Source organism: Chiroxiphia lanceolata, chromosome 4, assembly GCF_009829145.1.
Source record: "Chiroxiphia lanceolata isolate bChiLan1 chromosome 4, bChiLan1.pri, whole genome shotgun sequence".
In the NCBI taxonomy this organism is placed as follows: domain Eukaryota; kingdom Metazoa; phylum Chordata; class Aves; order Passeriformes; family Pipridae; genus Chiroxiphia; species Chiroxiphia lanceolata.
In genome coordinates this window covers 32,766,325-32,790,673 of record NC_045640.1, presented here as the reverse complement: position 1 = coordinate 32,790,673, position 24,349 = coordinate 32,766,325, and the positions used below count along the sequence as shown (strand labels likewise).

Here is a 24,349-nt window from a genome sequence, read left to right as displayed (position 1 = left end):
TGAAACCAGCATTAGTACCTGTGGGACTAATCACATATCCAGTGAAATAGCTTAACTGAAAAGTGATCTGTTGATCATAGCATCACGATTTAGCATCAACTCTCTCTGATATTAGCTAGTGAAGCAGTTAAAATGACCCATAAGGAGACATTCTCCAAAAAGGTACTGTTGTACTGAACAGATAAGGAGATAGCTCCTCAAAATGTACAGCACTATTAAATATGAATGATTAACAAAAATATTTTTGCTAAACATGACTCAGTCACTACAAATGGTTTGCTCAGGTTTTCTATCACTTGTCAAATTACTTGCTGAGGCATGCAGTTTTTCTCCACACTGGTAAACACAACTAGAAATATGCAATTTGTTATATAAATGCAATAATTTTAAATATACCCAAAATCTTAGATTCAAGTGAAAGGTGTTTAAGTTACTTTATGATTGATTTCTCACTCACTAATGTTACTTTATGCCGCTGCACAGATTCCAGTGGACAAGCACAACATGAGCTGATGGGTAACCTTCGGGTAACTTGTCTAACTGCATGCTGGACTGCTTTAATAAGGGGAGCAGCAGACAGGGGAAAAGAAAGTACCCCCTTCTATTTGACACTCACTGGTGGGAATGTAGATCCACTAGAGTTTTAGGTCCTGCAATTCAAGAGAGATCTTGACAAAACGAAACTAATCCACTGAAAGGCCATTAAAATCATGGGGATCGAAGAGCTCTCAGTTCCCTGTGTAAAGGGAAGGCTGCAGGAAAGAGAGTAAGACTCAGAGAGGTATAGTGAAAGGACACGAGGTGACACTCGCAAGCTCCAATAAGAGAAACTACGATTAGATATAAGAAAAAATTTTTCAAGCAGAGTTGTTAAACACCAATATAAACGCAAGTCCAAAGAAGTGAGACACTGGATTGTTATATTAGTTATTGGTTCGGACCAATTCAGTGGTGTGTGTATGTGGAGAGAAAGGGACAGGTTGAATTTCACCCAGGTGAGGTAATGTCCTGTCCCATACCCCACCCTCTGTGAGTCTCCCTGGGCAACTGCGGGGCACTGTCAGTCAAAAGCAGCCTGGGAGCACTGCCCAACACCACACCTTGGAGCCCCTGACCCAGTCCCAAATTGGCTGGTACACCAGAAGTCCCTCACAGGGGTTGTGGGTGTGGCCCTGGGGGGCCAAAGCAAATAAAAGCAACATGTGCTCTCCATGTGTGTTGACCCTGCCATCTTTCTGGACTCTGGTAGGTGGTTGCATGCTGGATCTAGGGGTGGTAGCTATAATTCCCTCTTTTTCTCTCTCTTTCTTCACTCCTTCTTCCCCTAATCTCCTTTCTTTTGGGTAGGTTGAGACCGGATGGGTTGGATTGTGCTAAGTTGTATGGGCTAGCATGTGCTAAATCAATGCTTTGTTGAATGCTTCAATTTGGTTGAATGTTGCCCTTCAAACTTTCGCCGAATTCCCTTATTAACTAAAAGTTTACCAGTAAAAGTATCTCCCAAGAAAACGTGCAGCTTTTCTCCTTTGTACTCTCTCTTACGGTTTTAAAAGAGCTGAAGGCTCTTCTAATAAAATTTGTGAAGGCTTGTATATTTTTAAAGTATAAGCCCTTTAGTGAGCTTGTAGCTTGGAGCCTAGGGTCTTACACCCTGTCATCTCAGGCACTTAGACTCTGATGAGTCCCTGAACAACTTGATCAACTTTACAGCTTGCTCTGCTTTGAGCAGGACTTTTAACTACATGAACTCCAGCGGCTCCTTCCAGTCTAAACTACTGAATAAATTATTAAGGAAACCCTACTTTCAAAGTCAGGAATTTTTACTGAGGCTAAGTGACAGGTACTAGATGTGCAGTTTCCTTTTAAATGTAAAAGGACAAAATTTTCATGTAAACTGTTAAGGCCTTCAAATTGAATGAAAAGCAATTAAAGTAATAATTGGGAGTGCAATTTTAAAGACCCACACAGAAAAATACGGTTTAGTGTGCCTGAGAACAAAACACGTTAATAACTTGTGTTATGTTATAGTAACATGTATAATAAAAGCACCTATGGGACATTTCTCAATGAAATTCTAAGATTAAATTCAAATGAAATATGCTAATATTATCTCTTTAGAAAGTGTTGCTCATTTAAGATACACAGTATAGAAAAAACCAGATATTAACAGACTATAATGTGATCGTTGAAATAAAATGCTCTGGAACTAAAGAAACTTCACTCATTTTGCAAGGATATACAAGGGCTGTGTTGCACAACTGCCCCTCTGCTCACAGTTCTCACTGAGAGCAACGCACACTGGTCATACAGAGAACATAACAGCCCAGGATTACTTTGAGGAAGGACTTCAAATGTATTAATAATTTGGCAGGTGAAACCTAAATCTGAAAAGAAATGCATTTATTACTAGTAATTTGCAGAGGAGATATGTGCCATTGACAAAACATACTCAGTTAGCAATATTTAAACACAATGTTCCTTTGGATCATTTTAATATTTTTTATGTACTGATTCTATATAGAGTTTAAATTCTACTCCTATCCCATAATTACATTATAGTTACACTGACATGTTTATAATAAATTTATAAACAAAAAATTTTATTATCCAGAGATAATATAACTGCATTCCAGTTCTCAAATGTCTCTGTGGAGCAGAATGGCGACTGCAAGCAAAAATGCATATTTAATAAATGAAGAATATTCTATACTTCATTCCCAAAGTATAATATCAATATAAATTTTGCATAAAGCAAGATTAATATTCTGAAATAGCACAGCAATAGGTAAAATGCTCCAATTGGCTTTAAACCATCTGAAGTATTACTTTCAGTGAAAAAAACCTGATAGACAGCAATGACAAGTGGCAATAGCTAGAAATAGGATTTTTTTCTTTCTTTCTCTTTTCCCCCCAAACAAATTCAGTAGTTCATATATTGCTACTTACAGCTTGTGAATAACCTGTTCTATTTCAGTACATAAGTATGTTGTGTTTTTTAATTATTTAATTTTTGTATTTTTTTTAATTATTGTTTTATTTTTAATGATATTCCTTCCTAGTCATCTCTAACACCACTAGGTGTTGTAGGCCTGGAATTTGTTTGTCCTTGTTTTGCATCATGCATTTGGCATTTTAGATGCATGCAAAATTCTAATAGCCTCCCCCCCGCCTACTACTGATTTTTCACAAAAGCTATTTAACTCAAGTCCTGAAAGAGTCAAATGCGCTACAGATGTTAATGGCCTGAGGCCAGCAAATGCCTTCCAGTTTAAAGTCAGATACAATACACTGCTCTTACACAATAAGATTTTCATTTCTTGTGCCCCTCTTCAATTTCTTGCAAATGTCATTTTCAAATGAAATGTAAAATGACTTAATCTGCTGTTAATCAAGGTCTGTTAAATTGTTTACTGTATATGCAGTGTTTACAGCAATTACTTTGTAAGTTAAAAGCTGTGTGCAGCATATTGTCGTTCCTCATGTATGCACTCAGAATTCAGAACTTCTTTTGCCTGTCACTCCATTTTAACTGTTAATCAGCTCTTAGAAGAATCCAACAGCATGTCAACACTCAACCTTTAATCACCATTATTTCAGCAATGAGTAAGGGAATTTACACACTGGCAGCCATACATCACACCTTCAACTTTGATTTCATATCAACATTTCATATCTGAAATGTATCCTTTGAATGACAGTCCTGAGGGTTATCTTAACAGATTAGCCCATTTGGGTGGGCCAGGAGTTATGGGGGAGATAAGAGAATCAGTTAAAATCAGGAATCTGTTCATGCACCAACAGTTGCAGAGTTTGAACTAGTCTGCACTCGTCAATCTGTACACCACAGTAATGTGAGACTCCAGCAGCAACAGCACAACTTGCGCTTATCCCAGAAGCAGGACAAATGCAAGACAATGCAAAGGAAGCCTTTGTGCTTGTTTGTAAGAGAAACCACAATCTCTGATCCTGCCAACTCTAACAGAGAGGAAAGGAAAGATACAAAAGAAAATCATAGAAAAAGACTTCGCAGAGATGACAAATTTAAGACTACTACTCCAGTTCTTCTGGAGAAGAGTGTTGTGGTAAATTTTCATAATGCTCACTCAGCTTTACAAAATGCTAAAATAACAAATGAATTTAAAGAAACTGGACAAAAGTTACACTGTGCATTTCCAAGAAGAACTGAATGAATCGCATAACCCAGAGGAAGAGAAGGGGTGAGGGTTAAAGTACTTTTATGACCTTCCAGTCCTTGGTTGTTCTAAAAGACAAAGCAGATTATGGTTCAACTGTGACAGCTGAGGATGTCTGCATAAATTCAGCTACATAAGTATCAGCAGTGGAGAGAATATCTGCAGTCATCAAGACCACATAGTAAGCCTTCAATAGTCCCCAGACTACCCCAACACATTGCATAGTGGCATTTTTGACTGCATTTTTGGTAGAGGGGGAAGAGTGTGTGGAAAGCCTCTTGCTGCCTCTTTGACTTTTCTGGCAAAAGGAATTATCTTTTAGCTGGATTTGTGTTTCTTCTATTTTTTTTTCCAAAGTAATTCATGCCTTCTATCCAGCATTCTGTAATCAGAAGTGAATTTGCTCAATATTTTTACTACAAGTAGGCAATAAATTTACAGCAGGATTCTTCAAACCCCTTATGGTGTTCATCAGCACCAGAAGCAGCGGCATCATAGCTATGATAGCAGCAAGTTCCTACTGGGGAACATGTTGCTGTGTTTGAAGATTCATGGTCTAGAATCACTCACAATTGTCATCATTAAAGGAAAAGGCAGTTCTCATAGGAAACTGCTCAACTTCCAATTTTCTCCTATCGAATTTAGTCTATTTGAACTATTGAGCCTCCAGACATGCAGTCTGCTCAATAAAGATTGTGTTTAAAATCCCAAACATTGACAAGAAACATCTTTTCCTCTGGCTAAAAGCAGGAAGACAACATTTAAGAAATTAGAAAAGATAACAGAAAAACATATGTGCTGCATAGAAGGTGAACAACAAGAAATTGCATTTGTGAGACAGATTTCTATTTACAGAAAAGACAGCAGCAACCCACTTATTGCTCTTTGAGCTCCTGAGGGGTAGGTCAATGATAGGGATATGTAACACAGACACATTACTGTCCCAATCCAACAGTCTTTATCTTGTAAATAAATCCTTTCCCTTCTATTTGGAAGAAAAGTGGAGCTCCTCTATGTTAATGGCTCTATTCACAGCAACCTCAGCTAAACTTTACTTTCAAATATATTCAGGTTCTGGGCTGGGGAAAGAAACTAGATGGGAAAAACAGAAGGGATATACATTATAACCTACTTTACTATGAGTTATTTCCAGTAGTGCCACAAAAGGCTTCTGTACCTTAGAGTGAACTTAGTAGTCCAACTGCAAAGAATTGCCACCACCATAAAGCCTTAGTAGAGAGGTAATTTAAAAAAAATGGTTTGTCTGAGATTGCCAAACAATCTCCAAAAAGCAGCAATCTCTACCTCCACCAAAGCTAAAATAAAGTACTTAGGAAGGAAGATACGAAGAGATGTTATCATCTAAACCTTGTTTCTATATGTACACTATGCAGAAGGAGCAGTTCAGTTTCATAAAACATTACTTGGATGCTGTACAACTGGTCATCCACATCTTGCAGGGGGACTGTAACCACAAAACTTTACAATGGTCGTCTCTAAATTTCAAGTACAGTAATCAAATTAGTGATTTTGGGGGAGCTGGAGTAGTAATTCATATAAGTAGTACTAATCCTTTTCTTGAGAGAAGATTATGCATGCAAGAGCTTAGTTTCTGTTTTCATCTATTTAGTTGTAGAACATGATATAACTCAAAAGTTGTTGGTTCAAACTACAGCAGCATAACATACAACCTTCCACCTAAACCACCAAACAACATGGCTCTATGAATATCAGAATCCACCTCTATTTTAGACAGAGTCCCTAATTTAGATAAACCATGGTCATTGTCCAGGATGAAAAAAAGGGTAAAACACAACACTCTCCCCACCCTCCAGCTACACATTCCTTCTTCTATAAATGTTTAATTAGAAAGTCCATTACCTGAGTGCTGATAGATCTGTTTCCATCTGTTGCCTCTACTGTCAAGTTGTAATTTGATTTCTGTTCTGCATCAAGAGGCCTTGCGACAATGATAGTTCCAGTGCCCTTATCCACATCAAAGCGACTGTCATAGTTGCCACCTTGTTCAGGAAATTAGGAGAGGGATAAATTAATAAAATGCATTATCGTTTCATTATTTTCATGTATGATCATGTTCTGTCTTCAGATGCTTAATGAAGGTGAAACTGTATATACAAAGACTGATACATACATTTATTTTAAACACTTCGGGTTTTTTTCCTGGCAATGTGATATAGTGCTACTTGTACATATTTAAAACTGAGTAGTTTTGGACAAAGCTGATTTGTCTGGCTCATGGAAAGTCTGCAGGTAAATTCTTATTTGCGGGATTCTCTACTCTTTTTTTTTTTTTTAAGGGAATTTAATGATTCCAGATAGGAGGAAATTGAGAATTACTGGATAAAATGTGACAGTTAATTTTGTGCAGATTGGGCTAATTAGTGAAAAAGATACTTTGTATCAAAATACAATAAAATTCTTAATCAGACATAAGTCAAATTTGTGTCTTTTGAAGCACAGTACAAATTACTATATTCGTATACAACTGTAGATAAGGTAGAAAAGGTACCTCTGAAGAGTCCTCATCTCAATGTTGACTATCTGAAGAATTCACTATCTCACGCATTCTGAGATAAGCAGGATTCAGATGAGTGTTAAATGTTTAAATGCCCTATGTTTAAATATGGCCAAGTTCCTTCTCTGAAGCAAATTATCTTAATTTCCCTTGTGAAACATTCAGATTACTCTTTGAGCTGTAGTTAAATGACTGTGTAGATCAATAGTTACACTCAGTCATTTAAACATTTAATTGATCATCATCATCATGCCACCCAGAGCAGACTGTCCTGAGAGTACAATGTCCATTAGGTCTAAATATTGTTAGCAATAATAAATACTGCCATTTAACTACAATTGCTTTAGCCCTCTCAATGAAGTGCCTAAAATGGAAGAATCAATTTTTATTTTGGTCAAGCAAGTGTGGAATATGGTGAACCAATTTCTCCTAATTACGTGCATGTGGTTTTCTAATTATATTTTACAAAGATAGCAGATAGCATTCAGATATCATCTGAGTGCCTTTTTTTTTTCCTTTAACAAGTTTTTACATGCTAAGCTTTGTAGATCACTAAATGCCTTTTATAAAAAGCCAAGGCTAGAAGTGAGAGGGTAAAGTTTCAAAGATTGCAAATTTGTACTTAATCCAAGAAAAAAACAGGAAATACTGAAATGAGCCCCCATTCACATGTAAAAAGGACTTCACCTTTAGAAGGTTCCACTGTATGACAAACATACCAGTTTAGGAAAGATGGGCTGGATTCTGCTTCACCGGATTTGAGATATTTGATCATGACCAACATTATGTAATTTTTCAAGTTTAACTGAAAGACAGCTCCTCTTACTGGCCCAGCTGCAGTTTCTGAATCACTCAAATAGACAGAAACTGGACAGCATGAAAGGCAGCAGCTTTTTCTTTTCTTAACAGGTGTACATCATCTTTTTAATGGGCTTTGTGCAATATGTCAGCTTTTCCTTTTATAATTGGTAGGCAAAACCATTTTCTCGGATGTCTCAATGAAGTCATCTACATTTTAAGGGAAGAATAGAGCGAATGAGTATGAGTCTGCTTAACCACTTTTCCTGACAAAAAGACAGGGTCTCTAATCAAGTTTTTTTCCTTCCTTATCAAAAAAATCACAAAGGCCTTGCCTAACTTTTGTAGTAGTGGTGATATCTGGTGATCCGCTGAAGCAGAACTCAACCCAAACTTCTGCACCTGGTACACTGAACGTGTAACAGCAACAGTTTTGGCCAAAGCCAAAACTGGATGCTCAGAATTGATGCTGTATAAACATAATGATGACAAAACAAAACAAAAACGAACCTGTCACAAATGCAACCGTGAGCACTTTGATTTCCGAAGGGTTAATAAAATAAATAGTTTATAAATGTACGCTTTCATTTCAGATCTCATAATCTGGTAATAAATTATGTGATCTCAGCAGATACCTTCTGCTGTACAGTTCAGGTCACAAGCCATCTGAAAGATGTAAAATACTTCACTAGCAAGCTTGTCTCCTGGCTCAGCCAAAAAGAAAGAAAGCATGGAAAGCAAGCACAGAACACAAAGGAAAGCTGTCAATCAAATTCATTCATGCTATTAGAAACAGTAAAAGAGGGCAGTAAAGTGACCACCTGTAAGAGCAGCTGATAACTTCACAACATAATCACATATCAGACTTTCCAGTACACTTTTACTAAGAACACAGTCAAAATAAAAGGGTTTATTTTGCAACACTCAGACAAGTTCTGCTCTTTCCCCTTGAAGTTTTCTGTATATGTCTTTCTAAAAAGAGCAGGAAAAGATCATCTATTTTCTGCATTAAGCATACAATAAAAAATATGTATATGTCCAAAGTGTGCTGCATGCTTAGAAGGAGCAAATCAAAACAGTGCTATCATCAGAATTCCATTCAGACGTACACACTGTTCAGAGGCCATAGCAGTTGACACACATAAAGAACAATAGAAAAGTACATCCCCAACCTAATTAACAAATTTTGCTAATAAAAGACACCAGAAAACACCACTGCTGTACTAAACTGAAACTCCCAAAACCTCTGAGGCCTCTTCTATCTACTCTCACTCCCATGAACTGCTCACTTTTTCTGGGAATGTCACTTTCTTAACCCTTCCTTTAATGGATGCTCTTTGGTCTATAGACATTTCTGTTTGCTGTTGACTGGATAACCCTAATTTGGATACACAAAACCTTCTCATCTTTCCTGCTCACTTATTTTCATATTTTCTGCTTGCTTTTCTACTCCCATGTCTATGTGCTTGTATGTGTTTGGGAGAAAAGTGAAAGAGCCACCTCAGTCCCAAAATACCTCTAATGCAGAGAGCTTTTCCCCTATGAGAATGCAAGCAAGCATCCTGAACTCTTTACTACCTCTACACAGTTGTACAGATCCATAAGCCCCTGGTTTGTCTAAATGCAAACATTTTTTATTCAATTATGAGCTATTTGGACAGGAACTTTGCCCCCCTCCTCCCAAGAACACATTTAAAAGAATTATTTAAAAAAATGCTATGTAAATATTTAATGAATTAGCAATAATTATCAATACGATCACAGGTTGTTCACACATGAAGCATGATTTTAGGGGCGAATTGTGTATGTTCTCATGGGCTTGAAAATTTTTTGAGGACACCCTCAAGTATTTGGCATTTATATATTCCTGCTACATGTGTCTATTTCATAAACTTTATTTTTAACCAATGCTGTTTTCAGCATTCCTTAGGAAATACATATCAGCAAAACAGACGTTCAAAATACTTAAACTTTTAAGAAATAATTAAAAATATACTCTCCCAAACAACTTAATACCATAATCATGGCTCAAATTTTCAGTTGTAACCAAGGTGAAAAAGATCCTTCTCTCTCTCTTATGAATGTGGTGGAAAAAGCAGTCTGATAGGGTTACCTTAAGACCAGAGACAGTTTGTTACAGTTCAGCATCTCTCCTGAAATAAGGCTATGCCATTCTCCTTGATTCCAAAGCACTTAACACACAACAGAACTTGGTTTTACTACCAGCCATACAGTGAATACTCTGTGTATTACTGGTGTTCATAGGACTAATGACTAAATCTAAACTTTTAAAATTCCTATTCATTTTGTCACCATGACATCAACATATTATGTCATATCACTAGTTAGAATTCCCCTTTCAATGGTAGAAGCTAAGTTATGATATAGTAGAAAGAATATGTACAGGAAGAAGTTTGCTGGGGTTAGGAACGTTGCATGCTTTCCTTTTAATACTGAATCAAGGGACAGCAAACTGAGAAGCAGCCTAGGAGAAAAAATCAACATGAACAGTACAATCTGTCTTTGAGTGTACTATCCAGATTTGCAGAAAACCAGCATTTTATTTCTTTTCCTATCCTACAGTCTGTGAGATTAATTAATATTTGATTAGTTTTCAGTGACACAATATTAATAAGTCATTTTCAAAACTGCAACACAACAGATATTTTGCAGCTTAATTTTAATCTTATAGTGTCATTGATAAAAATTAAATAATTTTGATTTAGAACAAAATAAGGGGGAAAATCCACATCTGCAGCTAAAAAATTCCAAACCCTTGCATTACTTAGATGAGCAATTAAAACCAAGCTGCAACGAGCCCTCCAGTATCTCAGACTCCATGCACTTGTTTCTAATAATAAAGGCCCTTAAGGCATCCTTACCCGTTATGTCAAACCAAAGTGGTGTTCTAGGAGGTTCAACAGCTATTACACCAATCATGTGAGCAACTGGGTCACTTTCCATCACCGTAAAAGAAAAAAATGACTCCTCAAAATAAATAGGCTCTGTGGGTGGGTCGGGCTTTGGAATCCATTCTATGTGAAGCCGTGTAGTTGAAGATTTTTGTGGACGACCATTATCTACAGCTTTAATCTGTGAAACAGACACACAGGATCACATAAATCATTATGTCACATAAACAGAAAGTAGTAATAAGCTCCAAGCATATTTTGCTTGTGTGAGATATATCCAAAAAGGTTAAGTGTCTCTCAAAGTGCCACTTGCCCTTCATTATCTGGGCAGCAAATGGAGAAAAAGTGTGCAGCACCTGATAGCAGCACAAACTGTTACCATAAATTCACTTTTATTTTGCTTTCTTCCTGAAGGTGAGTCAAACTGATTGTTCATGTTCCCTCATCACATACATTACCTGTCAAGTTCTGGAAAAGAACAGAAGTTTCTTGATTAACAATACAAACATCTGAAATCATCCTTTAACAAAAACCAAACCAAAACAAAAACCCAAAGAAACCCACAAAACAATGCTTCTGGATTTGTTGAAGCTTTCTCCCTTCAGATACTGCACTCATCTGCCAGCTGCTGAATAAGAAATGAACAGATAAAAGAACACTTTACATATTCATGATATACGAGACTTTGACTCACTGAAAGGATATCGTAGTCCCTTGCTGCAGAAACTTTCTTTGATGAAACCACTCCAGTTTTCGGTTCAATAAAGAACTTGCCATGTTCATCACCATCTTCAATGCTGTAGGAGATCTCTGCATTGGGGCCTTCATCTTTATCTGCAGCAATAACTCGATAGATTGGCTCTCTCCTAGCAGTTCTCTCTCGCTCTGGCTTACCACGCACTGGAAGCTGGATTTTGTAGAACTTTTGCAAGAATTGAGGCTTATTGTCATTCTCATCTAAGACCTTCACAATCACCCGTGCAATTGTTGATTTTGCAGGAGTACCATTGTCTGTCACTGTTACCTGTTTTTATTAAAAAGGGTACAGTTAGTGCTCAATTCAAACATAGTCCTTCCAACAATGCTCTTCCTAAATCAGATTTTCCTACAACTGCCTATGACAACTGTAAAGTTCTCCCCTAACTTCACTTAAAGACAACTGCATAAAGCTATTAGTTGAATATTTACAAAAGGCACTACAAAAGCTTATTCAGCTACTATCTTAATATTTTGACACATGAAATGCAAATATTCATGCTCATCTCTAACAGATGGCATGATTTCCACATAAATGAGTATCTGTTCCCTTCAGTGCTTGTAATGGAACACCAGTACATACCTTTCAGTTCACAAAAAAACCCAACCAAGCTCAACCAAAAAAACAAAGCACATTCCAAATGAGGAAATCAAAAGGGGTATGTAATAACATGTCCGTTAACATAAAATTAGCACTGCCCTGAGCCAAGCAGAAGACAAATGCAAATTGAGAAAAATCTCTTTGAATTGAAGGCAACATCAGTTTTGAAGGCATTGCTGACATTAACAAAGAGAACACTAAGACATGAGAAAACAACTTGAAGGTAGTCTAAAATAACTGCATAAGAAAGTGCCAATTGGCACTCAGAAAATAGTTACAAATTGGGAATAAGAAAACGGGGCATATTAGTTACTATTATGTAAGCAGAACTTCAGTCAAGGATCAAATTCAATAGCAAACAAGGAATAAACCCACCAACCCATCTGGTCAACATTTCAATGCTCAATTAATTAGCCAGATGCTCAGCACTTGGCTCATAATACTGCCCACCATTCTGCACATTTCCAGGTTTCTTTTTGACCTATTTTCAAAGTTGTAAACATAAAACTAACACATGGGAAAACTGCTACTTTGGGCCATGCTATCTGTCAGTATTGCTCTGTACTCAAGAGTTCTTCCATCAGATATTTCACATACTTTTAGTTAAAACTTAACAACCAGTTGGAATTCAAAATGCAGAAAGAATGAAGGATTATAAATTACACCAACAGGCAATAACCCGTGTTCCAAACTAAAGAGCAACCAGCTTAAACTGCTATTTTATAGGAATGATGAAACCAGGAGGATCTATGTACCATTACATGACATTGCAATCTTAAACTTTCTGAGTTCTGTACATGTTTCCTTAAGGTTACAAACTTAAGGTTAAATTAGCATGACTGCTATCAGACAACTGCCCATAACATTATACTGTGAGTGTGATCTCTGGTACCAGTTTTGGCCCAGAACAAGTAGCACAAAAACACACTGCCTGGCTGCAGCCTGAGAATTCACACAATTCAGACACCATTCTCAACAGGCAACTTGAACATGGCCAACCTGTTCCAGGGATAAGATGTAAGCAATCAAAGCCATACTGTGCCAGGTGGCTTCAGGGTCAGAAAATAATCCACAGCTCATTTTATTTACTGTATAAATCTAATACAAAAGTCAGTATAATATGTGTAGAGGTAAAAATCACAATATACCAATTTTACAACCAATATACATAGCAGTGGTCAAGAAATAAGATAAAACTGACATGAAGTGCTCTGGGAAACTGATGCAACCAGATTTAATGAGACAATTTGAAAAGAGAATAATATAATGACTTTACAATTTACAGAAATAACGTGGCTAGTACTAAATCAGATTTGCAATTAACTTTGTTACTATTACTACTACAAACTCACTGCAGAGGATATTCTGCCTTATTGCTACTTAGGTGTAAAGAGTTCTTTTCAAAGTTGATATAGAAACAAAAATAATGATAAAAAAATTGGTCCAACAGCTGCATTAATCCAGCTTGCAATGCACCAAAGGGATAGAAATGGTCCAGGAAGACTGTATGTATACTGCAATTGGGCAAAAGGATAGTTTGTGCTAACAGGGAATGCATTCATCTCCCAAGTCTATGCAGTCATTGCATTCCTACTAGAACAGCTTTCTAAGGATTTCACAAGTTTTGAATAAGTCTAGACTTGCTTCTCTGGCTTTAATGTTAGTTTTGCCAACTCCAGTTGCAGCCAACTCCTTTTATCTATCATCCACGAGGAAAGGCATGATAAAGGTTCCAGATAAATCTTAATACATAAGGATCACTGTGAATATTAATTCTTCATTACAAGTGAAGTACCATGCTGTTACACTGCTTGACAACATTGTGAAACTGGATGACTTAAAGCTGTCTTCTTTTCATGTTGTTTGACAGAAAATCAGAAAGCTATTACAAAAATTCAAGGCAATCAATTAAATGTAGCTAAATAAAAGTATTATGTCACAAATGTCGTGCTCTTGGACTCTGGCTTTATAATGCATGTTTTGCAACTCCTGTGATTGGCAAATATGTTACACAGAAAATAGGGCTACTCACATACGATCAGTTTGTATCCACAGTGTTAGAAAAAACATTCTGCACTTCTTTTCCAGAAGCCTATATTCAGCGAAAGTTAGGCTGAAATAGCTATTCCAATAATTACACAGGAAAATTTAAAAAGGAATCACACTCGCTTTAACAACTGTGCCTTTGTACCGTTTGAAAGAAAATCCTGGTTTACAGATATAAAACCAAAAAATTGCATTCAATTTGTACCTTTACTCTTTTCTTATGAGAAAGCCCCAAGACACTGTTTTTATAAGTAGTTTTATGGTAGTTCCCTGCATTGTAAAATAATGAACATAGAAGGAAGTTACTTCTAAAATCCAGTTCTTTAAATTCTTCATAATAATCAAGCCTGGTAAACTTAACTCTGTAAAAGACCAATGAACTTATAGTCACTGTTTTTCAGAGAACTAAAGAAATTATTTACCTCCAGTATGTGTTCTCCCTGCTGCTCTCGATCTAGTTTTCTGGATGTGGTTGTAATTAGCCCTGTAAATATAAGAGAATAATTAATCAAATCCTTCAAGAAAAGAATTGAATGAAGGTTAGGTTTAATCAGCAGCTACTGATATCCTCAATCTTAATTTCTTCTTAGGTGGTCTCCTATTTTTACAGAATTTACGGTTTCATTAAGGGAAGGGATGAGGGGTTTTCGATCCTTAAAAGCCATGAAAACTAAACTGTTGTAACTCTGACAACAAACACATTTCAGTGTTCCAGCACATCTGTGCATGTTATGTTTCTGATAGAAGTAATGCATGTAATTCTCTTCACGAAGTCTTGTTTTCAGAGGGTGTTCATATGCCTTTTTCAAAGGGTGCTTACAGATATTTGCTGAATAATTTCCAATCTCTTCAAGAGAAACATCTATTTGTATTTTTAGTGATAATGACCAAAAAAAGATGACTTGAAGAGATGCAGTAATGGTGGAAACCAGAGCAATCTGTCTGTGTTGGCTTGATTTGGCAATGACAAGGAGTCAAACGGTTGCTGTTGACAATAGCAGAGAATGACCACAAGTTTTTGATTCATGATGTTACATTTTGTCACAAGAATGTGATATGCCCTTGACGCAAGATTAGAAAGGTGTGATGGGTTTTGCTTTAAATGACAAAAGTTGAACAGTCAGAGGTGAAAAAAGACAGCGAAAATTAAATACAAAAGAATCTTATTTGAATTAATTCTTCCTAACAGTGAGTTCAAAATTTTAACTATTGAGTTTAATGAAAAGTCAACTTGGTCAACTCTCAATCAGAGTGGAATGGCTTGCTATGGTGTGTCATGGATGCAGACGCAAGAGATAACTCAGTTTCTTTGCTGCATGAAAGCCATTAATCTGTTCGCAGGTACAACTTGGCCCCACAAACACCACTGCTTTGTTCACATAGCATTGAACCTATGCTACTAAATCCTGCTAGATTCAACTTGGCTTTTCATGAACCAAACACCAAGACTTGTATTTGCCTGGCTTAAGCCACTAGCATCCCATACTCTCTGAAGCAGGAATCCAGCATACGTTAACTACAGAGAACACTGCAACGTCGTGAAATATTTTATCTTACTATCCCAGCTTTTTACAGTGACAGGGAAGCATTGACATCTTGATCCTTAATTGTCAAACTGAAAAACAGGGAAGCAATTACCCAATTAAGGATAAAATAAGAGATCAAGACACAGGCAGTATACTTCATATTCCTTTTTCCAACTGTAGTGTAAACTTTTTATTAATAAGACCTCATATAAGCAAAATTAAAAGTTTTATAGAAACTTATAAAGTTTTCAACATTGGTCTGCTCCAATAAAAAAAGCCTTCAATTTTGTCTCACGGCTGATAAAAAGCAGAGCATGTAAGAAAAGCAATAAAGATTTCAATTTCACTTAAAAGAGAAAGGCCAACAGAAACAGAATTGTGTACCACAGGTGCATACCTACTCAATGCTTCTGTCAAAATACAGCTGTAGTCTACATATACCAACAAAATAGACAGCCTGTACTAAATAATATGAACAAAACCTACATAAGGCAATATTAAAGTTGTCAAATGTTCAAGCAACTGTTCTCCAAAAGCACAGATAGTGCAAATAACAGTTGTTTCAATTATGGTCAAATCTTCCCTTGTTTTTCCAGCAATTTGGTTTTCCATCGTATCAAATCCATTATATATCTAGTATTCTAGACAATGATGTATCATCTTATCCTGCTTTATAATTTTATGCTTTTACAGCCCATAGAAGATATGTATACTATTGTTAGGATACATCATTTGGTAAGTTACAAAGAATGGAGGGATGAAAATTAAAACAAAAAACCCAAACCAAAAACAAATAGCAAGGAAAAAAGTCACATTATTACTGTGAATTTAGGAAGGGGGGGAAGAGAGAGAAAAAAAGGATGTGACAATTCTCTGTTAACCTTCACATGGAGATTACAGAGCTGTGAACAATGACAATTGAAAATATTTATTGTCACATATTCTAAACAAAGCTTTAATTTCCCGGCTAAGTCTGGTCAAGCCACACATTTTCTTTTCACAGGTTCTATTGGAAACAGCACAGGACTATTAATTGGACGTGAATAAGTGGCAGAGTTGATGCCTCATCTGCTTTCCTCCAGCAAAGGGCCTTGTAGTGCCTTCAAGAAACAAAAGTTCTCCTAAGTACCACTTTCTATTGAGTACTTCCAGAGAAAGCCAGCACTAGCCCTCCTCTGAAGCGTTTAATCTCAAGACTCACCAGAGTCGCAAAAAAAAAGGATAGATTTTAGCATAGCCACTAAAGGAGTTGGCTGTTGAATGGTTGGGTTGAGGATGGGGAAAATCTCAAAAAGCATTGGAAAAATACAGTAATCCTAGCGGAAATACCTCATGATGCTTGCATTTCTCTGAATATTCTGAATATTATCTGAATATTCATTTCTCTGAATAGTCTACATCCTCTGACAAGAATCCATCTCTCACAGCAGCATCAATTACATGTAAGAGCAGAAAGACTGCACCTTTCAACAGTTCCCTATCCACTTTTTCCTCATGAAGAGCCATTAAGACTGGAGCCACCGCTAGTAAATGACAATTAACACTGGAGAAAAAAGAAAACAAACAAAAAACAACTCATAAGCTTTTGCTGCAAGCAGTCAAGACAAAATTCTATCATATACCACTACTCTACATAAGTTTGTTAAAGAAAGTCTAATTCCAGATAAAATTCCTATTAATGAAGTTGGTCAATACAACTCAAATAGGTAAGCAGAAAAATATCCAGTAAGAACAAAATATATAAGCTTTGATCTGTTAAAACCTCCACTCTTTTCAACCAAGCATGCCACACTTCTGTTAAAACACTTCAGACCACTAACAGAAGGGCTTAGTCTTCACCATATATATCCTGTATGTTCAGCAGAAAGTAATGCCAACAAAGGAAATGTAACACTTCTGGATTTAGAATCACATACACATGCATGACATTCTTTTTATTTAACTCTTTACTGCTAGACACTTTCCTAAGTGCAAATTTAGCTTCAGAGAAGTGTTTCACTTCAGCTTAAGATCATAAAAGGTTTGGTTATGGTAATCACTACAGCTTTCCCTTCTTCCCAGTTTTTTTTATATTATAAGATGTTTAATGCTGCACCAACAGATTTCATCCATTGTTGAACAGCTTTTCTGAACTATGGCCATGATAATAAAGTCAAGTATTCCTATGCAGTGTGGTTTTTAGGACTCTCTGTTAAGAGGGTTGGGGAGAATCTTTGGACCTAATATAAGTCAGCTCTGCAAAAAGAGCCACCACTCTACTCTTTCTACTAAAAACAAAAGTTTTCAAGTTTTTTAGATTGAGCTCCTTCTCCTTTCTGTGACACTTTGGAGATCTCCTTGCTGTTCCCCTCCCTCTAGACAAATAAATGCATGATCACACTTTTGCATACAGCACATCCCCACAGGAGTGGCAAGTAAAAGATGATTTCACTTAAGCTCTGAAGAAGTCTGTAAAACAATCAGTTTTGAAATCCTCATTATGAGATGGGGAGAATTTGTTTATTGCTGAATGAAATGACAGCATGTGTGAGAAACCTGTCACTGTGACAAACCATTCAATTTTGAAGCAAAACTGACTCAGAGCAACTACAACACTTTTTATCAGTAACTTCAACAGATACAAGACATAAACTAAATATAAGGGAGGCCGTATTTGGTCACTGAGGTTTTTGTCCTCTGTGTTAAATGCAAACCATAACCAGTCAGCAGAAATGGTTTCTCTGGACTGCATCAGTCAATTGCCATTTAAGCTCTCATCAGTCATGATTACTGCAACTCAGTCAATTATTATTTAAGCTCTTGTTCCCCCACTGCAATCTCAAAACTGAAAAATTACTAATGAATTTTTAAGGGTTTTTTTTTAACATATTGTTATATATTAAGATCTGTTTACAAGGTCTTAATATATAAATCAGTCTAAGAGCTGAAGGAAGTATGGATTTTAAATTCAGATGTGGCTGTAATGAAAATCTAGTTTAACTAATGCATAACACAACCCAAAAGTACTGAGCAAATTATAGCACACATTCTGTAAGTTGAAGACCAATTATGTCTCCAAGTGATCAACATGGTGTCTCACCTCAAGGCAGGATTTCCTTCATTCTCATTTAAAAAATGGTATATTACATCCAATTCAAGACAGCTTTTGCTTCTAGACAGAGAAATATACCTTTCTTTTGTGTGATCGGCTAAGAAGTCCATTGGAATCAGCAGTTTCCTCCTCATGAAAGTACTAAGTGTAATCAAGTCATGTCTTAGACATCTCTCATAATACAGTGAGCATCAAGTTTCACTGTTTGAAAATTCTCTTATGACATTTTTTAAATTGCTTCCAATATCTCAATACTTCCTGAAATATGGACAGAGTGGCTGGTAACATAATAATCCATGACTGTTTCATCACTGTCACTGAAAGATGACAATTTTGTTTTCATTCTTCTTTCAGTTGTTTTCAAGTTGACAATGTTTTACACCTAACTTACCTTACAATCAATGACCATCAGAAAAGGCCCACATTTCCTTTCTAAAGGTGTTCAGATAAGCTTTTTGGCAAGACTGTACTCAAATCTTGTCTTCTATGTAAGCCAAAACAAGGTTACTCAACCAAAATAAATAAACAGGTTAATAAAAACAGGTCAATGAAAATTAACAGCGGAGGGATTAAAGAACGGATTTCAGCCTTCCAGTTGGCAAAAAATAAATTCCATGTCTTACTAGCCATGTACAGATGATGACTGTAAGCTAGACAGCATGCCACTGTAATAGATCACCATGAAGGCTGGCTGCTGAGTTAAAAAAGAAAAAAATAGTCCTAACAAGCTATCATACTGGAGCAAGCATATCGAAAAGGAACTGAACAGCTTGGTTCACATGGTCCTAAAGATAGTTCCTTAGCAATTTCACTTGCTTTTCATTCGTAACTCTTCCTGGTTCTAAGCACCTTAGTAACTCTCAATAAAACCAGCAACAGAATTGTCACCAGTAATTTTCAAGTGCTGAAATATAATTGTAAATATAAAGTCCCCAAAAGAACTAGCAATATAATTTACAAGCACATTAAATGGCTGCAAATACCTCTTCTGCTCAAGTCCAACACTTAAAAGCAATCATTATTGTTCTTTCATTTAAGACTGCAAAACTGGTACTATTTTTCAAGAGAAATTGAGTGCCCAGGTTCCTCTTTCAACTCTCCTATCCATATACTCTCTCCATTGGTTATGTTGTTGGCTTGCTTGTTCTCTCTGGCCTCTTGAATTTCACTTTTTTTTTTTGCTATATAGTTGTTTAGGTAGAACAAAGACTGATTCTGCCTAGCACAGCTCATAGTCTGTGGATTAACAGACTTTTCTGGGTAGTTTAAATCCACATTTGGGGCTAAAGGAGTCATTTTCCACTTCATATACAAACTTAATGATCAGGGTAATTTACAAAAATGAGATACACTACCCTTTAGATAGTTTTAGAAAAATTTAAATGGAGACCTACTGCAGCACACCGTGTTGAAATCATTGTCCCCTTTTTTTTAGTATAGCATGACTGTACTCAACTAGTGCACGCTTTCACAGTTTTGGTGTCTTTCCCCCTTCAATTCCCATATGCAGCAGTTCAAGCAAAAGCGAATAGAACATTCCCATAGTGTACAGGCACCTCAAACTCCTGACTGAAAGATCTAAAATACACTTAAGAACTACACACTCTATTTGCTCTTCAGATCATCTTTTCTTAGGCACTTCCTAATTTGTCTTTCAGATGGTTGGTGCATATGCTTTAGATTTCATCCACAAAAAACTCTGTTGGTACCTTTGTTCCAGATGAATACGTCTTACCCTTTGAATGGTACTCCATGAAAAGTCAAGCAATAACTGAGATCTCAGTCCTACCCAAGTCAGGATTGCATCAAACAAGGGATAACACCCTGTCCATAAGGGCGTATTTGTGTAGCATATTTATGAGGTACGGTAATATCAGTGTTTATTAGTTTGTTTCTTGTTACCAAGACAGACTGTAAGCCTTGTATATAGGATCAAAAAGTAGATTACTTATTCCTATGGCTAATATTTCATACCAACAGGCACCAGGTTTATCTTTAACCAGGCAATTTAACTACTCAGTCTTACTACTACCCAATAAAAGTGCAAGGCGCATATCTGAAGCTGAGTCACTTTCCTGAACTATTTCAACAGCATCCTGGAATTTGCTGATCATTAGTAATTTTTGTGATTTTAGAATGGAGCCGACAAGCAACTCACCAAGGATTATTAATGTACAGCATAAGGAGGAAAAAATACTTAACATACTAAGTCATCCAATTGAACAAACATTGTAGAGCTTCAATTTCACCTAGATTTCAAATTAAGTATAAAATCTGTGTTTAGTGATCATATAATTACAGAAAACTGTATCCAACAAAAGCAAATCATGTAGTTTTGTATACTCTAATTAGTCACTGAGTACATTATTTTTAGTTTGGATTTACTAAGACAGCAGCATTAACTTCTGCAGTAATTTTTTTACGAGTAGAATTAATTTGGGAAATAATGAAAATAACTATATAAATAATCACAAACACCCAAATAGCTATATTAGAAAACTAAATCTATGATCCTGCATTCTGAGTGCTTGAAAACATTTTGGATGTGTCTAGTTTCATTGTCAATCATATTCTTTTGGTAGTTTGTTTCTCTTATACAAAAGATAAAAACTGGAAGTGTATGTCATAAGCAGTATAAGATGAAATCACAAAAAATTATACTTAATAAATAATAAAAAGTAGCTAAAATAATTTTGAATGAAAAATAAAACAAAACCCAAGCACGATTATTGAAAAGAAAGCAGGAAGTGACAATAAATTTCCTCTAAAATGAACTTTGATCTTGCTATCAACAGAACACTATAAATTTTTCTCTTTGTTTACTTTGTGAAAATACTCTTGCCTTCAAAAACCACATCAATTCAAAGTTCGAATGCCTTCAGTAATTAACTCTAAGCTACCTGATCTTCATTTTTATAATCTCATTTTGAGATACACTATCTTTGATACTTAAGGACAGAATTATTACCATAAAATCACACATCATCTTGAAACATCTTTTCAAACCTGACATAATCTTACTGTATTTATAGTGCTTCAACAGAGAAACAAATACCACACTCCTTTCCAAACTTGGCTTTTGTTTGTTTGGGCTTTATTCCCCCTAAACAAAAGAAAGAAAATGCATTTTCCAGCTTATAGTAGTCAGCACTGAGGAATCAAAAGGTGGTTTTTTTTTTTAAATCATTATCAGTTGAGAGAAGTAATTAAGAACAGAGAAAGTTGTTCAAATGACACTCAGAATATAAGGATATTTCCAGCACCATTACAGGCTTTCTTTAGAGGTCCCCAAGCTCCCTATACATGTAAACCCTAAAATATTAGTTTCTAAGTAAAAATTTGGAGATTTGGCTTTAATTGCATGTTATTTCCTACATTTACAATACAGAATGTAATAAAATAAGTCTGGAATAGACTGCAGGCCTAGCTACTGATTTAAAGTGAACTGCTTTTGTAACTGACCCATATACATAAAGAACTCCATGCAACACTCGTAACAGAGATGATAATGTAAAGTGCTGTCAAAGGTCTTGTCTCAGCTCTCAGCAAAACTGAAGAACAATTTTACAGCTCACTTCTAGTTAGCCTTTGAACTGTGACTCCACTGTGAATTTTTCAGATAGAAAAATAATATTACTTCATATAGAACTAAATTTTTGCTGGGGTTGAGCTTTTATTTTCACTGATTTAAAAAAAATTAAAAAATTATGCCAAGCTAGATGTGAATCAGGGCATTACTTCTGAGTAATCTTCTCTTAATAGGAAATTAATCAATACTAACGTTACAGTGTTGTTATATACACAAACTCCTTTAAGTTACACTATTCCGAGAGCCTACCAAGGAAAGACTGATATTCTTGAAAGAATGTGTGAAGGTGGTACTTGGCTCATAGCAGTATCTGATCACTGTCTCTTCCATGGCTAGAATTATAATTTTGCACATTACATACTCCAGCTCAAAAGAACATACGATATAGAGGGAGTCTGGCTCCACCCTCGGCAAGCTTGCAGATGACATGAAGCTGAGCGGTGTAGATGACACAAGAGAAGGATGGGGTCCCATCCACAGGGACCTGGACAAACCTAAGAGGTAGACCCACAAGAACCTCATAAAGTTCAGCAAGTCCAAGTGCAAGGTGCTACACCTGGATTGGGGCACACTCAGACTGAGATGAACTCATTGGGAGCAGCCCTGCAGAGAAAGACTTGCGTATTCTTATGGATGAAGCCTGGACATGAGCCAACACTGTCGACCTGCAGCCCAAAAGGTCAGCCACAGCCTGGACTGCATCAAAAGCAGCATGGCCAGCAGGTCAAGGGATTCTGATTCTACCCCTCTACTCTGCTGTTGTGAGATCCCATCTGGAGTACTTTGTTCAGCTCTGGGGATGGTCATCAGCACAAGAAAGACATGGACCTGTTAGAGCTGGTCCAGAGGAAGGCCAAAAGAATCATCAGAGAGCTGGAGCATCTTATAGGAAGACAAGTTGAGAGAGTTGGATTGCTCAGCATGAAGAAGGAGAAGGTTCTGGGAAGTAGAGCCTTCCAGTACCTAAAGGGGGATTATAAAAGAGGAGAGCGACTTTTTACACAGGCAGGTAGTGACAGGACAAAGGGAAATGGTTTTAAACTAAAAGAGGAGAGATTTAGATTAGACATTAAGAAGAAATTCTGTCAGAGGGTGGTGAGGCACTGGCACAGGCTGCCCACAGAAGCTGTGGATGCCCCATCCCTGGAAGTGTTCAAGGCCACATTAAATGGGGCCCTGAGCAATCTGATCTAGTGGGTGGCATCCCTGCCCATGGCAGGGGGGTTGGAACCAGATGAGCTTTAAGGTCTCTTTCAACTCAAGGTTTTCTATGATTTCATGAGTGCTGCATCAGAATATGGTAAAATTGAAAGAAAACCTCACTTTCCTTCAAACTCGTGGTTTACAACACAGATCATGCTGAGCATGACCTGCAGTTTTTATATATTTCTAGGGACAAGTAAAGCAGAAGGAAAGGATGGCTGTGCTTCTCACTTATTTTCCCAGCTCCTACCATTTCTCTTTTTCCAAAAAGATGTAAGAGAACAAATAAAATAAATTTTAAAAAGCTCCAATTCCACCACCTAAAATTTAAAAGTGATCTCCACATAAATGCTTGCAAGTAACTTTTAAAATAGTTGCCTCTATTATAGTAAAATTTCTGTCTTTTCAAATGCTAAATCCCTAAATATTGTAGTGAGTGGATACAAAGATATACAAAGAAATTTCACAGATACCAACTTGTTTTCCCAGTTACAAAAAAAGACCAGATTGAAAACCACTACTCTAGTAGCACTTCAGTGCTTTAAACAATATTTAAAAATAAAAATAAAAGTAGCTTTTTGCAGAATTAAACTCTCCAATTGTATATATATATAAACTTTCATCTACTCATGTAGCCCTCTGTGGCTGCAGGAGTTTAAAAAACACTTGGATTAATTTTGGTCACATTTTCAGTAAAGCTAAAGAAAAAAAAATCTGCTTTAGAGACAGTGTAATCAAATACTTCACTTTCTCTGCATGTGAGAGGTAAACAGCTGGGCACATGGAAGCTGCTACATATGCTTTGAGCTGTATGACATGAGTGAACAATAATTGAGCCTGGCATTGTTTGCCAGCTACAGAAGTTACAAGAACAATTTCAGCATTTGGAACTTTATTTAACTTTAAATCACATAAGCTTGCAATGTAGTAATACTGGTTTTATTCAAGTTCCAAAATATTACGTCAGTTGGGATTAAAACCCACAAGTAGTTAAACAACAAAGATTTCCTTTGTTAAAATGAAGCCAATACTACTGTGCGGTCACTGGCCCTTCATTTCCTTACTAAGTAATTCTCCAGTGTTATCGGAAACCCTTGG

At 36.5% G+C, this 24,349-nt stretch overlaps 1 protein-coding gene across 9 annotated transcripts in view; it reads right to left on the bottom strand.

Moving 5' to 3' along the window:
* The window catches only part of FAT1 (FAT atypical cadherin 1), a 104,819-nt gene that overhangs the window by 38,737 nt on the left and 41,733 nt on the right, over nucleotides 1-24,349 (bottom strand). For 6 of the 9 annotated variants that reach the window (XR_004356602.1, XM_032685389.1, XM_032685390.1 and 3 more), the window contains exons 4-8: nucleotides 14,265-14,326; nucleotides 11,134-11,463; nucleotides 10,410-10,620; nucleotides 8,163-8,231; nucleotides 6,075-6,214 (exon numbers count right to left, since the gene is read on the bottom strand). Coding sequence is in view for 8 of the 9 variants with exons in the window: in XM_032685389.1 (XP_032541280.1) it covers nucleotides 6,075-6,214; nucleotides 8,163-8,231; nucleotides 10,410-10,620; nucleotides 11,134-11,463; nucleotides 14,265-14,326 (812 nt within the window). In the remaining variant the exon portion in view is untranslated. The remainder of the gene's footprint in view (nucleotides 1-6,074; nucleotides 6,215-8,162; nucleotides 8,232-10,409; nucleotides 10,621-11,133; nucleotides 11,464-14,264; nucleotides 14,327-24,349) is intronic. The other 3 variants (XM_032685387.1, XM_032685391.1, XM_032685392.1) reach the window with 1 other exon arrangement.